The sequence below is a fragment of the Thermobia domestica genome, chromosome 4 (genome assembly GCF_964235325.1).
Source record: "Thermobia domestica chromosome 4, izTheDome1.hap1.1, whole genome shotgun sequence".
NCBI lineage: Eukaryota > Metazoa > Arthropoda > Insecta > Zygentoma > Lepismatidae > Thermobia > Thermobia domestica.
In genome coordinates, this window is record NC_137457.1 from 248,469,015 (window position 1) to 248,486,330 (window position 17,316).

General features: G+C 36.7%; 1 protein-coding gene across 1 annotated transcript in view; it reads right to left on the reverse strand.

Annotated features, from left to right (window-relative positions):
- Nucleotides 1-1,198: 1,198 nt before the first annotated feature.
- RpLP0-like (ribosomal protein LP0-like) overlaps nucleotides 1,199-17,316 on the reverse strand; it is a 46,063-nt gene continuing 29,945 nt past the window's right edge. The window contains exon 6 of the mRNA XM_081755692.1: nucleotides 1,199-3,802. Within this exon, the coding sequence (XP_081611818.1) occupies nucleotides 3,605-3,802 (198 nt within the window). The 3' untranslated portion in view covers nucleotides 1,199-3,604. The remainder of the gene's footprint in view (nucleotides 3,803-17,316) is intronic.

Below are 17,316 nucleotides of genomic sequence, written 5' to 3' on the forward strand. Positions count from 1 at the left end.
AAAAAAAATGAGTAATAGTGTAATGAAACCGTGATCAATGAATGAAAACAATTAAATATTATTCATAAATGTTAATTAATAATAATGCAGATGAAGCAAATCTACAAAAATAAAGGACTACCAATATTTAGTTTGTAACAAGTATAGTACTTTCTTAAAATTCCATTTCTATCAATACGAAGAGCGAGCGATAAACAATGCATTTTACAGGAATTGAAAATAGTCTTAATTCTGTTATTATCACAAAAACAGAGCTTGTGGCGTACTACGGACAATAACATTCTCTAAATTGTTTTATAAAAACAAGATACGGAATTCTCACCATCCACGTCATAAGAACATCATAAAACATATTCGAATACTATATACAGGGTGTTTCAAAACAATACTTACAACGTTTGGGAAGTGATTCCTGACACCAAAATAAGACAAAAAGTATAGATCAACCTGGGTGTACAAATGCTTCCTTTCGGAGTTATAGGCTGCCAAAAACATGAAAAAATGAACTTTAAAAGGTCTATAGCTCCGAAACTATGGGATTTACCGCAGTAGTCGGGTCAAGACTTCAATTAGGAACTCATATGTGCGCTATCCAAAAATACATATTTCAGAATAATAAGGTACTCACGCAACAATTTTCAAAGAGGGAGTTTGGCTACGGAAATATAATTTGAAATGCTCACCAACTACCTCTATAAAAATTGTTGCGGAAGTACCGCAGGATTGTGAAACTTGAATTTTTGATAGGGCACATATTATTTCCTAAGTGAAGTTTTGACCCGACTATGGTAAGTCCCATAGTTTTGGCCTTTAAAGTTTTGGCTATGGGCCTTTAAAGTTTATTTTTTTCCATGTTTTCGGTAGCCTATAACTCCGAAAGGAAACATTTGTGCGCCCAGGTTGGTCTATATTTTTTGTCTTATCTTGGTGTCAGGAATCACCTCCCACACATTGTCGGTGTTGTTCTCAAACACCTTGTATATATTTTTTCATTCATTCATTCACCGCGGTTTCACTACAATAGACAGTATTAGTAACCAAGTTAAATATTCAGAAAACAAAACTGTTTGTGGAAAATTAAATGGAAATCTATTTGCATTCTATTAAAGAACTTAAATTCTTCTCTTCCTTTCTCTTCAGTTTTCTATTTCACATACAAACGATGTTCAGCTTTAGGTTAATTCATACATAACACTACTTAGAAACAATAACAGTTTTATTCGTCGGAAAGAAGATTTATGTATATATATGTAAGTTCATTTTAAATATAAAGAATGCGGTGTGACTCCCCGTTCAAACTTTACCACTTACATTTTTGTAGTATTACAAAAAAAATCATCCTACTACAATGTAATAAGAACGTTCGTTCCGGAGCTATGATTGTCCTAGCAAATTAGTCTCGAAGTCCCAATGATACAATCTCATGTAAGAACTTTTGAGACTGTCCTCATATTTTACTGTCTGGAACACCTAGTCATAACATACTAATCTGCATGAATGAAATCTTATGCCTTATATACCAGTAATACACCGCTCTACACTTCTAGAGAACAAACACATATTGAACCACGCTTTTGGTTTGATCTGCTCCGCGTCTGTATATAGATTCCAGTAAAGGTCCTTAGTGACACGTTGCGCCCATCAGTAAAAGAAAGTGTGCTCGGTGTGCATCATCATCAAGAAAACACTGAGTGAGAGAGTGGTACCCAACGGAAAAACCGCTATCAGTGCAATACTTGTGTGCAAAGGAATGGTCTATTGAAACATGTCGGAAAGGGCTCATCTAAGTGATTATGATTATGACAGAGCTGTTGGTCGGCTTGAGGCAGGTCAAAGTGTCACAAAGGTTGCAGATGTGAAGAGAGTATCAAAGGATGTCATTCCAAGGAACAAATGTGCGTGTGCATGGTTATCTTGGAATGTGTACAACGGCTCGACAGGATACACAAGTGTGCAAGAAAAATCGATCTGCTACTCCAGTTCAAATTGGTCACGTGTTTGCCGATATTTCTGGTGTTCATGTGTTACCATAAAAAATTTTACGACTGAACATTGTTAGGTTTAAGCAAGGGAGCCAGTGAAGCGTATTTCATTATCCCCGCCCACTGTCATGCCAGATTACAGTGGTAGAGTATATTATAGTGGACTAAATGATATGGACCAATGTGGTGTTCTCAAATCAATCACAGTTCTGTTCGATCACATCTATGGAAAGAACAGAGATATTGCCCACAATACATCAATGTATGTGACAGGTATGGAGGTCCTGTCACCACTGCACATCTTCGATGCAGGACACGTTACTGGAGAACGGTATAGTACCGAGATCCTGAAAGGACACATTCGTCTCTTCCGTAGTACAAGTCCTCACCCAAGTTACTGGGACACTGGAAAGTGAGGACACCAATCGTATGGATTGGCCAGCATATTCTCAGATCTTAGTCCCATCGAACATGCCTGGGATGTTCTAAGAAGACAAATAGCACAGAAAACTCCACCGCCTCGGATCTTCTACTCTTAAAACTGCCCTTAAGGAAGAATGGAACAATATATCCCAGGCTCTCCCGAACACACTCATCGACAACAGATATCCAAAGTACTATGCTGTCCGAGATGGCCATACGCCTCACTGATATGGTTAGAAAATTGTCTGTCCTCAAGGTAAATTGCACTTCATATTCTCTCTTCGGTTTAGATACAAAACCTCGCAGGTCAAAATCTAGTCGGGCCGAAACCTTGCCTGGCCAAAACTTCCTCCCCACCCCTTCCTCCACGAAAGCTCGCATACCAAAACCTCGCCTAGCCTAAACTACATGAAACGTAATCTTGTCTGGGAAGAAATGTCGTCAGTACCACGTCACGATGAGTTCTTCGATATAGAATGTTTTATATAATGCTGTATGTATATATTTGGTAATAACACATAATTGCATTAAAATAATGACAAGAAGAAAATTCTAATGCGTGCTTTGGAAATATATATTGACCATGCGAGATTTTGGCCCACATTTTGGGCGGCGACGCTTTGGCCACGTGAGGTTTTGGCCCGCGATATTTAGGGCGGCGATGTTTCGGACGCGAGATTTTGTCCGTATCCTTCTCTCTCCATGTTACTTTCCCTTTTTTTTTTTTTTTTTTTATCACACCATTTCTTAATATGACTGGGAATCCCAGCCACTATTTCTGACAATAAAGTTAAACTAATATTTGTCATTATAAATTGGTCAATTGTACTCGGATCATATTTCAAAAAGCTATGGATCAATGTGTGTGTTCCATAACAACTGTTACGCAGCGTATTGCATGGCGTAATGATGATGAATTAATGGTTTAAAAAATGAAAATACAACAGAGTTGGTCTATTATCAAATTCACATCGCAGGACGTGGATTTGAATTTGAGACTACACTTCATCACTGAGCTAAATATCCATTAATCGACACTCGTACGATTTCAACTCTGGAGCCCAATATATTAGACTCAGAACCATTGAGTAAAATTTGTTTGAGGAGTCATTCCGCTCTATACATATATGTACAGTATATTCAACATCTTCCATGTGCATACATTCATGTCCTTAACACACTTAAAATCTTTTGTATTACTAATCATTTTCACTATCGTCGTCTTTCTGTTCTCCGTCACTACCATTCATGTCATCATCCGCGTGTTTATCTGAATTCGGTCTTCCATTGTACTCCTTAATTTGCTTAGGATCCTCAAGAATCTCGAATGAGCCATCATTAGACCACACGCAGGTAAGAATCACTCTGAACTCAGCCATTTCATAGCCGAAGAGTTTCTGAAAACAAAAAAACATCAATCAATCATATAATAAATATATAAATGAATTAATAAAATGGAAAAGAAGTCAAGAAGTCACTTTGCGTATCGCTGTTAATTGGTTGCATGAAACGTCTACGTAAAACTTCGTTGTTTGCAACGGCATCAAATTGAATTTATTTATTTAAAAAAAATGAATAAACAAAAATGAAAAAATAATAATCGAACTGCATAGAACAGAAAATCCTTTTAAACACACAAAAATTGTAGAAAATCAATAATTAATTTTAAAAATACGTTCAGTCTTCTTGAAAAAATCTTGGTTACCCATCTTGCTTTAGAAAACTATACACGGTAGTGGCAATAGTACGTAGGAAATTCTACTACTATAGCTCTAAATAAATATATTTCAATTGGCCAAGGAAAAGCCACGGTTGTTTTATTTAATTCCAACTGTACGCAAGAGGGCAGGGCTTTTTACAGAGATAGGGAGTTGACATTTTTTTCTCTTTCAACAAGGCTGTACATATTTCTTGAATTGTAAATACAATATGAAAAATTTAAGTTTTAAGTCCTACAGTTATGTTCTTTAGACTAAATTAGAGAATGCATAAAGAAAGTGTATGATTATCAAAGGAAATATTGGAATGAGAATGTGGGGGGAAACAGGAAAACCCCGAGAAAATCCATGGATATAATGTTGTCCACCACAAACTACCTAAGATCGAACCAAGGACCCCTCGCACTAGAGGTGAGCGCTCTACTACCGAGCCATCGTGGACCAATTCTTCAATTGTAGTTAATATTGTCATGTCACAAGCCAATACTCAACTCGACTTCCCATCTATACATGTATGGGTGCTATTTACTGATTTTATTTGGTTACATTTATTAATAAAAGTGCAAAATATTCCTTATCTATGTATAAAAGTAGCTGGGAATTATAACGAACATTCTGATCTGCACATCTATATATAGATATAGTCATCATCTACAACACAGGACTGCAATTTCACTTGCTGTTCTCTTTGTAAACCTTACAAACTACATATGCTTGATCTAGTACAAAGCGTGGCTTTGGTGCGGCAGATCTACATTCGATTTTACATGGGGATGGACTGAATTATTGTTTTCATCACCTCCTTTAACTTATACGACAAAATCTTCCAAATATTCCTAGGGGACCAGACTGGGAAAGACTGATATACAGAAGCAAAAATGAAATGAAATCTTTCAGTTTTACGTCCCATGGTTATTTTGTGTAGGTTAAAGAAGACGGCGATGATGAGAAATGAATCAAATGGTGGAATGAAGAAAGTGAGAGGAAATTGCAACCCCGAAAAAAAACCACACATAAAGCTAAATTCGTCAGATCAGGTATCACGTAGCACGCTGGATAGAACCTCTCAAGAGGCCGCGGACCACAGTATGCCCATCATTATTCTAGATCATCTTGTAAAAGATGTACCAATTATTTTTATTTTCCTTTACAAGCCTGGGATTTCTAGAATTCCTGTTCTAATCATACGCATTAGCCCAGTAAAATTAGAAGGAAAAAAAAAAGCGAAACTTCGCCAAACTAGCTGGCTTTCTGTGGAGACATTTATTCTGATCTTCTAAACATATCCTGAAACGTTCCCTTGATTTGAACTATGAGATTTTGTTCTTTTCGGAGAGAGAGAAAAGTGGCATTCTATTTTTTTCGCAATTATCCCAAAAATTATCAATTCCTCGAAGAAAATAGATATGAGGAAAATTGTGGTTTATAAAAATTCTACACAAGATCCTTAGACTTTTCTCGATAGAATCATTTGTTTTAAAGATATAGATTGAATTATGCCTGAACAGAAAAACGGGTGAGGTTTTTAACTTGAGACTGCAGGCTTGCTATGAACAATGGTTGGATCGTGACCAACGTTCGGGATAGTTTCCACAACCAGCCTCTATCCACAGGTGTTGCTGGGATAGTGGTCTACTATGGAGGTGATCCATCGAGGTGAAACCATTACTGTGGATAATTACAGAGCGGTACTTCATGAAATGTGTAGCAAATTTATCTACAAGCATGAAGCAATATTCAGCAGACATGTTGTCTTCATGTATAAAAATGTACAGCTACAATGTTGTTCAAAGGGCGATGTAGACTCTCCATGAGTTGCAGTTCAAAACAAATTCTCCCTCATCCTGCGTATCCTCGTGACCTTTCCTCCACTAAGTACCACCTATTCTGACATCTGTCTGATCACTTTCTGACACAGAAGAACTTCCCTGAGACTGGGGCGTACAGCATGCAGTTTGCGAACTTCTTCGTGTCTCAGATTCCAGACTTCTTTCGTAATGGGATTCAACCGTTGGCCGTAACGCCAGGATTAAGTTTTGTTGTAATGTTTTTATTTCTTAAGTGACCTAAGTCATGTTGCGTAAATCTGAAACTTATGCTTCCCCCTTCCTTCTCTTCCTTCAACTCACCATAGCTGAAAATACCAAGCTATAAAGTTTTGAATTGTCTGTAAAAACACATGTACGGCAGTCAAGATCGTAAGAACTAACGGTTCAACAGCCAGATATTAAACATAATCCTATTAAAGGTGCAGTCACCAGCAAAAGAAAACAAACACCAAACTGCGATATGACGCAACGAATAGGCCAATTTAAGTACAGGGGGCGCGGTGGCTCAGTGGTAGAGCGTTCACCTCTGGTGCTTGGGATCCCGGGTCCGATCCCAGCCCCCGCCAAGTGAACTTTGTGGTGGACAAACACCGTGCTCGTGGGTTTTCTCGGGGTTCTCCCGTTTCCTCCCACTTTCTTCATTCCACCATTTCACTCATCTCTCATCATCACCGTCTCCTTTAGCCTAACCGGCATAATCGTGGGACGTAAAACTTAAAGATTTCATTTTTTTCAATTTAAGTACAGTTTTCAGTGAGCTAATAGAATTAATTTTCTTTATACAAAGAAGCATTGTATTCCCAATTCGTCTTTTAGTACAAAAGTTCCTGGCAAAACAACATGCAGAGGGGTAAGATATCTATTTTTCTTGACGACTACATTATATAGGGTGTCCCAAAAGTAATGGTAAAAGCTGAAACCTAAGATTTCTCACACCAAAAATCTATCTATTAAAATGCTACAATAGCAATTAAAAGTGCCCGAGTTCCAACCTATAACCTTAGCTTTCAAATCTTTCATTTACGGTTATGTGTGATTTCACGTTTAACAGAAACAAATAGTTTAAGTATTTGTACTTTAAATAGTCTAAATTAGTTAACTATATCTTTTTCATATAGTTTATGATATGAAATTAGTGTTCAAAACCTTTGTATTTTAATAAGCCTTCTCCAAAATGAATGCAAATGAACTATGCTGCCATCTTTGGAGTTCTTTTAAACTATATGTTTCTGGAAATTTATATGTTTGTGGCCAACCCTTTCGACAATGAGATCTCGGAAACTACAGGCTCTAGAAAGATGACGTTTTCACTGATCGATTGCAAATTTTGCGTAGATTGTCCAGTTTTAATTGAATATTTAAAAAGTACATGGGCATTACTTCTTTATTACATTTTTAGGGTACAGTGGAAGCGTTGGAAAAAAAAAAAAACAACTAAAGCATCATATCCAACGCGTTTTACATTCCAACACCACATTGTTGTATATTGGGGTTGTATATGTCTCAGGTGTATGTTTCATAGCCAAATAATAATGAAAAAGGAAGGATAAGCATTTCTCGAGTCTAAGATAAATCTTTATTTTTTGAGTGTTTTGCCCAATGAACACCATATATAACTGACATTATAATTAATTGTATATGTGATGTATTTGCTTATTACATACTGCATGCAAGAAGAAAGAAAACACTGGTCATACATGAATTAGAAACTCCAACCGGAAGTAGGCTCAAATCTTGCAAAAGGTGCGAGATATTGAGAAAAAATAATCGAAAAAATCTCCCCTTTATGATACCCCTTGCCTTTTTTTTATTATTATTATTATTATTATTATTATTATTATTATTATTATTATTATTATTATTATTATTATCAAGACGTCTTTCACTTGTGTCTGTAAAGGGACATGTACATATATTGTGAGGAATGAGAAGGAGATTTATGCTCATATGCGAATGATGCGCTGTGTAGAGAGCGCAGGTTCAGCTAATAAATAAATAAAAGTGTATCTTACAAACAGTTCAGAAATGGACATGGACGGAGCGAGACACCTACGAAAGAAAAAAAAGGACTTCACACCTGCCTGCTATTATTATGGTAAGAGCTATGAAGTCTGTACTTAAGTACTTACAAAGAAACATATGTTTTATCTGAAAAATGTAAGTCAAATCTGTGTCATAAATGTGCATGGGTTTCCAAGCACGTTGTCTGAGGATTCACCGAATGAATGTACGGCAGGGGGAATGAAACGATGCAGTGAAGATTTAAGAAAGAAAGAAAAAAAATGTGAACCGTGGATGATGACACGATTACATGCATATTTAAATTGGCGATGAAAGGAAAGCACACTAAGGATGGTTGCATAACTTCAGGGGCAATCGAAAGTAGTGTAGAAAACAGAAACCAGCAAACAGAGTGCACGCAGAAAGAAGACGGAATGCACTTTTTCGTTTAATGTCTAGTTAAGAACAGGCCAAATACATAACATACTGTACTTGTAAATACGTCTTACATTAAGCAGCACTATACACTATTAGGTCGTACGTGCAAACACTAAAACGTTCCTACAGAAAATGTTCCGAATTCGTTCCATCACTCCTGGTATGTTGTGCAATTCTTCACGTGCGTTTTCAATGCGGTGTTGCAAGTCGGCAAATGTGTGATACGAGACCTGTATTTTGAGGTGTCCTCAGACATAAAAATCCAAAGCATTTAAATCAAGTGATCTGGGAGAACAAACTACAGGGCCACTGCAGCCGATTCACGATGCCCACAGCGTCGCGTACGATACCGGCTAACAGGTACATACAGCAAAATGATTGGTACTGCATCATGCATAAACCACACAGTTTTCCGCTGTTGAAGAGGAATATTCACGAGAAAACATGGAAGTTCATGCTGAAGGAAATGAAGGTATCCTGGCCTATTAATGTTTCTTGGATGTATGTGCGATCCTAGTACTGTTTCCTATTACCCCTATCCATACGTTCAATGAGAACCGTTGCTGGTATTGCGATTTAAGCACAGCATGAGAATTCTTGTCGTACCAAATATGTGTATTGTAGAAATTATCCTGCTTCATTCGTAAACAAAAGTTACTCAAACTGGATGCACTGCAATCTGGTTTCTCATCCATTCACAAAAAGTACTCTTGGGGCTAGGTCCGCCTCACTAAGTCCTTGAACAGGGTGAACTAAAATTCCAAAATGAAATTTCGTGACTTTTTCGTGACCTTTTCTTCACCAAATCATAAAATTTCCTAACATTTTCAAGAGCAAATTCGGGTGCAAATTAGCCGTTCTATCCATGCGATAGAAACGTACTTTGCTTGAGATTTGGTAGCGTCTAAAGCCGACCATAGACATTTTTGCTGGTGAATTTTGACGTTTTATAGAACGAAATTTTCCAATCTGTACTTACATTTGTACAGTTAAAAAAATCGTGGCCCAAAAGCTAAATTTCGTGACATTTTCGTGACTTTCATGACCGTTTTCTGATTTCATGACTTTTTCGTGTCATTCGTGACTTTCGTGACCGATAGACACCCTGTTGAACACATTAAAGGTAACAAACTGCGATGAATGCGGCACACGTCACTCTTGGATACTGTATGAATTTCCCTCGTCGAACTACTCGGTAACACCTCTACGCGTTGCAGCACCCATTCCCGCATTCCGTTTGTTCTTCAATAAAAGAAATACATTTCTGCATACTCTTCTTTACTATAATGGTGCGTCATTTTGCTCTTTGAACAACACTAAACTACTACAAAAGAGATTGTCTCGCCGTGCAGCATTCTACGTAGTACTGTGTGCAGTGTGCAGCTCACTGAATATTGGAACAGACACACGCACTACCTATGGTGCTCAAGAAGCAGACGGGAAAAATGTTCCTGTCCGGTATACAAGAGGAAAGGGGGAGTGCCGTTGAAACCAAGCCTGGGCAGTTTGGGCAAGAGAGGCAGTGCCATTCTTATTGTGCACGTTGAAACCAAGCCTGGGAGTCGCACCGTTACTGGTATATGTGGGACACTGATACTGGTCGGCGGACGTGTCTTACCATCCCGTACGTTATCATGTATTTATTTCTTTGATTACTGTCTCTAGTACTTAATATGTTAGGTATTTTATTTATTTATTGCTTGCTGCCATCACAAGGTGATTGGTCAATCAAGTCATGCCATTCTAGGCTCTGCCAGCATCTCCTGGCACTTCCAGCTTCAGCTACAACCAGCAGCGGCCCGTGGGGGAAGGCTGCAGGACTGCAGCCTTCCCCGCCCCCCAACGTAATTCCATATTTCCGATTCGAGACTTAATAATCAATCTTTATATTTATGCCCTTTTTACGCGCGTTTTGTTGTTCAATTTTTCACTTCCTTGAAGCAAATTTGTTGTTCCACTTCACCCCCTTGGACTGTCAGTACAATCTCGCCTGGCCTTTCTTACGATGCTGTGATTCTACTTCCTCCTCTTTTCAGCATGTTTATACTGGTAATGTGTGGACTGCTTCACATGCAGTCCTTTCGGATGCTTGAGAGTTTGCGCAAGCGCGCTCTTCTTGTTTTGTGTTCGTCTGCTTTGATCAGCGATGAGTACATGGATGAGTACGTATATTCAGGCTTGCAACTCCAGGGAAATATCCCCTAGCCAATCCTATACAAAATTTTAGTTTCTGATTTTAGCTTCGAGTGGCATAATCCCCCTTTCTTTGATTAGCAACGCTGAATATACGTATGTTGTTTGGGGTTTGTTTGTTTGTCTGCTGGCGGGGTGTTTCTAGTAGGCAACTTATTTATTCTGTGCAATATTCGATTATATTTAATTCTTTCAAAATGCGATTATATTTAATTCTTTAATTTTTTCAGTATTTGCATGGTGTTACTTGTGATTTTTATCTTCTGTATCAGTGTTTCCAAAAGACAAGTGAAAAAATTTATGAAATATGAAACTATATAATTAGTTTTTTTGCAGTTCTTTTAGAATGGTCTGTCTCGTTCTTATGAGTGACCTTCTTATTGGCCAAAGATATGATGGCGCACCTGTAGTGAGTGGGGATATAAATGGAGTCGAGGCCAAAGTGAGAGAGGTGTATCCTAATGCTTATTTTGTGCACTGTTTTGCTTATTAATTACATTTTGTAATGGAAAGAGCCACCAGACAAAACACTAAAGCCATAATATTCTTTTCTAATCTTGCTGCTATCGCGTTTTTTTCTCGCTCTCATAACAGAACAGCAGTTTTAGATTCCTGTTTTGCAAAGCGGATATCCAGTGGTGGACCAACCAGATAAAATTTTAAATCTAGGACTGTTAATGTGGTGTACGAAAAGCAGGAAGAACTAAAAGAATGTTTCCAAATTTTGTCAGTATTCGAGACCTCAAGCACTACAATAAATGAAGCGTCTGCCTTGTAGTGAGAGAGAGACACCTTAATGCTTACTGAATTGAAGATTTTTTTTTTTTTTTTTTTTTTTTTTACTTGGTTACGTAACATCTAGATATTCTACATAACCAACTACATAGTCATCATATAGATGCAGGAAAAGTTCAGTCATATTTATTTGCTTTCACTACTGAAATTAATAAAATCAGGGAATCAATAGGACTAGTTGATACCGAAACGTAAAATCATAACCACAAGAAAATTGTTTCAAATACACAGTGAAGAGCAGACGCAGCCAAAGAAGTGTGACGTTATTTTAAACCACGTAAACTTGCGCTTCCATTTTACAGACTACTTATCTATATCTTCACTTCTACAGAAATCTAAGTTTGATAAATTTAGTGCTTCCTTTCCCGAAAAAATCTTTTTTAAGTGTACAGAGCTCTTTCCTGTTTTTGATAAAGATGAAATTCATACTAAACTTAGTGCAAGAGAAGAGATCAGAAAACTTGGTGATGCTGTGAATTTCCTCCAGTATATTGTAAGCAATAGTCTTGTTTCCACTTTTTCTGAAGTGTTAAAACTTTTGAAAATATTTATAACGCTGGCCCTAACTACAAGTGAACCTGAATGATGCTCTTCTACCCTTAAAAGAGTGAAAACCTTTCTAAGAAATACAATGGGAGAAGAATGGTTAACGATAGTTGCCATGTTATCAATAGTAAAGGAAATGGTTGAAAAGATCCCTAACTTCAATGATAGAGTTATAGAAAAGTTTGCTACAAGGAAGGACCATCGTATGGAATTAATTTCTAAATAAGGTGCTTTATTTTATGCAGCCCTCTTAAGTATAAGTAGCACGAGCCGCCACTGGCTACAACCACTTTATCTCTATGGGTATACCACATTGCATTGTCCCTGGGGTTACGAAACTACGGCCAGTGTGCTCTGATTTGATCGTCATTTTAAATGTGCATGCAACTGTGTTGTCATACATGTCTCAACTTTTTTTTGCATTCATCTTAATTCATCTTATACGTTTCATTCCCCCTACAGTATATTCATTTGGTGAATCCCTAGACGTCGTATGGGAAATCTCTTGCACATTTAGTCACAGATTTGGACATGTATTTCCCATGTAAAGCAGATAAAGTGTCTTTTTAAGTACACGGAGATTACGCGGAGTTTGCAACACTGATGAAGTTGAGGATGTGCAGGACCATGCCCTAGTATTCTGTACTTCCAACAGAGATAGAATCGTACGATTGGAAATGCGTATGTGCATGCAAGGTGAAATAGCTGCCGTAATACGAACCCTCGCCAAATGTGAAGATATGTCATATGATTTCTAAATGCCAAAGGACGGAATGCCGCTGTCATCCATCGGGCTTTGTGTTATTTACAGACCGACAATAATCACTGAAGGGAAGGTCAGGTAGTGTGCAGCGAGTTTCGGGAAGAGCGTTCAAATATTCATGACGATGAGAGTAGCGGAAGGCCTAGTGTTTAGACGGACGATCTGGGGCCTATTCCACCATTGAACTTTGCTTTGCAACTTTTCACTTTGCGCTTTGCAATTTGCAGCAAGGTTTATGTTCCACGAAAATATATTTCTGCAAAGTGAAAAGTGCAAAGCGAAAACTTGCCAAGACTTCGCAGAAATTTCTAACTGTTGTTCCACCGTCATCTTTAAACTGAAAAATGCAAAGGAAGAATTTGCAAAGTTGTGTCGTATTTTGCAAAGAGAAGGTTTGCTTTGCCTGAATGATTGAATAAGAGCCATTGTCGTTTGAAAATGTTTCGGAGGTTATTACATCCATCAAGTAAGGATAAGATTTCTAAGAAAGTGTATAAAAACAGAATCAACTTTCACGGCATGAATTTATTTCAGTTTAAAGAATGCTTTCCTTTGGCAAGTGAGCAAGTAGAATTCGTATTGGAGCCCAATGCAGAACAATTACCAAGTTAACACTATAATTACTCAGATGCACGCTTGGCAAACACACAAGGGGAAACACTCTCCAAGTCCACAGCACAGGAAAAATTGACAAAATCCTCGACTTTATATTCCTATTTTTTAATTAACTGATTTGTATATACATTTTACTATACAACAATAATTGTCACTGAGACCCAACTAAACTCATAATTTATTAGGTTTGTTGCAAGACACGATACCAACTACGGAAGTATAAAGTAAATAAATTCTCGTATAAAATGCATTCAGTAAACATACCCTTTTTAAGTTATTCTGTACTTGTTCATAATAAAGTAATATGTGCGTCATGAAGGCGATTGCGAAATGACCTACTTGCATAAATATTTGCTTAAGAACAAACATGATTCAAAATAAATAGGATAACATTTATGGAACCGGTACCATAACACTTCATAGTAAAAATTACCACTAACTTGTTAAATACTGGACGTAAAAGAACTCAGTTTAAAGAAATAATAGGAACACGTACTTTACTGGAACACATGAATTAAGTCAATTAATAATTACTACTTCATACCAGAAACGTTATTTATTCATTACACATGGATTTTGAGGGAAGCATTTATGTCATGTTTGTCGACTCTAAAATAAAATTCCCACTATACACTATAATTTATGACTCTAAACACTGTTCTTCACGTTTCAATTACATTCATATCTCGAAACTCTTTTTCTGTTCATGAGTAAATAACTTTGCAAAGACTTTGCAGAACATCAAATTGCAAAGTTCTTCAAAAATAATGGTGGAGCTCAAATTTTGCAACGTGAAAAGTTGCAAAGTTCAATGGTGGAATACACCTCTGGTGGAAAATGTTAACGAGAAAGTGCGATCCAATCGCTAGTTCACAATAACTAAACTCGTCAAAGTTTCCAGAAATGTCTGCGAAAACAGTGCATCGAATTGTGACTGGTAAGTTGGTTTATCATAAACTGTGTGCGGGTTGAGTGCCAAAAATGCTGACAGACCACAAGTGCAAAGAATGACAGTTGCACATGAGTTTTTTTCCCGCTGGAGGGATGTTGGGGATGCAACCTGGATATCGTACGCCACTGGAGAGAGGAATCAGCAGTCAATGCAATAGCGGCACTTTTGTTATCTAAAGCGAAGAAATTCAAAGATGATCAGTTCACAAAATCATGGCAACTATGTTTTGGGACGGAAAGGGTGTGATTTCTGTAGAATTCTTGGAACCACAGGGTGTCTACTAAAATTTCAAAATGAAATTTCGTGACTTTTTCGTGACCTTTTCTTTACCAAACCATAAAATATCGTAACATTCTCAAGTGCAAATTAGGCCGAATTTTCAAACATGCGATAGAAACATACTTTGGTTTCGATTTGGTAGCGTCTAAAACCGACCATAGACATTTTTGGTGGTGAATTTTGACGTTTTATAGAACACAATTTTCCGATCTGCACTTATATTTGTACAGATAAAAAAAAAATTCGTGACCCAAAAACTGTTTCGTGACTTTTTCATGACTTTCATGTAGAGATGCAAGGGCTCGGAAAAAAAACGGCTTTTTTGAAAAAAAAAAAAAAAAAAAAACTCGTTTTCTGCTTTGCTTTTTTGCTTCGGAAATTTTGGGCTTTTTTCAAAATACTGCTTTAAATTGATAAAACAGACTTTGTATCGCTTCTCTATAACACAAAAAATCATTTAATTAGTGGTTGATGCTGATAATAATATAAAACATCGAAAATAAACTATGAATTTCGAAAAAATATTTCAAACAATTTTTCTTCAACATATTTACATTATGAATTCCACAGGATTAACCAATGTATATAATAAGAATTTTTTAACCTCCTATATACAAAAGTAAGCAGAGTTGGCAAGAACCGTGGTTGTTTTTGAATATGCCAAAAACCCGTTTTTTGGGGGATGTTTAAACCAGGCTTTTTTGACTTAGATTTTTTGCTTTATGTATTTATATTACATATTCACAGAAATAGCCTAAGTTTGTTTCGCCTTGATGTTATTATGCAACAGCGGGGTTATGCCGGAAGAACTCCCATAAGCTTAAAGAAGTGCGGTCAGTAAATTTCTTAAGTTGAGAATCTCCCGCCCTAGCCATTGGGAAAATCCCGTCATTACTTGAAATGTAAGACAATAACGGGAAAATCCTGTTATTGCTTTGCATGTAAAATTTAAAGGCCAACATATCATAATCAGTACGCTAAAACTGAGGTATTAAATTACAAATTTAGTACGTAGATATCATTGAAAGTCCAATCCAAGCTAATGTTGGAAGCTACGTAGGCAATCGATAAATTTTGCCAATTTCTATCAATATATTTAAGCAATATTGGCTTCTTTATAAAACAACACGCATTTAGGCATGTAGAAATATACAATTTGGTTTGTTTCGTATATTTAGGCTTAACATCCTTACGAAATACCGAGGTTATCAAGGAGAAGACTTTCGCTTAAACTGACATCCGAACCGCTACTTGGGTTACGCATCAAAGAAGGATTGTGGTTCGACCGAGAATTGAACATGGGACACCTTGATTAAAAGGTGAAAGGGAAATAAAACTATTGCAGGTGGTTTGATATCTGGAAACGTTACCATGAAGTTCACACGATTCGCATTTTTCATTCTTTTAATTTTTGTGGTTTAAACCAGTTATTTTAAAAAAAAAAAAAAAAAAAGTTGGTGTAAATCAGCCAACCCTAAAAGTAAACACTTCTTTTTAAAGAATACACAAATAACTAGCAAAATAGTATGTATTATTTTTACTCCAAAATATTCCATACCCTCTTTTTGAAACAAAATAAAATTAAAATAAAACATAAGAGAAATACTTAGATTTATATGATACACTTAAAGGCTGCACATCTAGAGCTTTTGGTTCTGTATATTCTTGAAATTCTACAGTTAAGTTTTATAGAACCACCATCACAGTTTACCCAATCCTCAAGTTTTCTGAATTTTTAACAAGAGGGATTCAACGTATCATTACGGAACTCCCCCCCCCCCCAAAAAAAAAAAGACTACGGAATATATTTAAGTTAAGCTAAATACAACTGCACAACAAACATGACTGAGTGATTAGCTTTTGCGCTTCTATCGGGAAGTCCGGGATTCAACCAGCATTCGACCATTCTGACAAAGCTTTTCTTCATTCCATCTGTGAATGTAGAAATAGTGCGTGTACTGTGAGTTGGGCGACTTCCTTTTTTATTGTTTTTAAATCGTTATTATTAAATTACCAGCAGTGACGGTTTTGCGAAGGTTAGGGGGGCGGTCTTTCGGACTGAAGCCCGTTCCCCAAAGTTACGAAATGTCTGCAACAAACGAAATATCTATTATTTATGTCTTTACTCATAAACTTTAAGCTCCCGTCAAATAAAAATTACGAATGTTTAAAAAAACTAAACATTAGTAAGAAACTCTTCCCAAAATACTTTTCTAAATACGCCACTGATTCTCAGTATAAAATGATTTTTAAAGTTGTATCCGGAAGATTATTGTTAAACATATAAACGAAACGAAATATTAGTTATGCCTGTACTCATAAACTTCAAGCACTTCCCAAATAAAATTAGGACTTTTTAGGAAACGAAACAATCAGAAAAAACCCTCCTAAAGTACTTTTCTAAATCTGCTACTGATTATTTGTATAAATTGGTATTCAAGGTTGTGTCCGGAAAATTATTGCTTTCCACTTCACAATATCAAAAATCACTTCACAGCTACAGTATAACAGAAATGTGGAAGTACGGTTTGACGGATATATTGAAAAACGTACGCTTTGACGGATAAATAGAAAAACGGGCAAGTTTAACTTTTGCGCTAGAAGCTAGAGTACTAAAAGCTCTTAGAAATGAAACACGGATGACAAACTAGAGAAGAAAAAAGATGTCGATAACTCAAAAGTTAAAATAAAGTTAAATAGCCTCTAAAATTACCCTCAAATACTACATTCTTCATGTTAGCTTTAATTCGTAAAACATGTGCTCCATCCATCTTGATGGTGA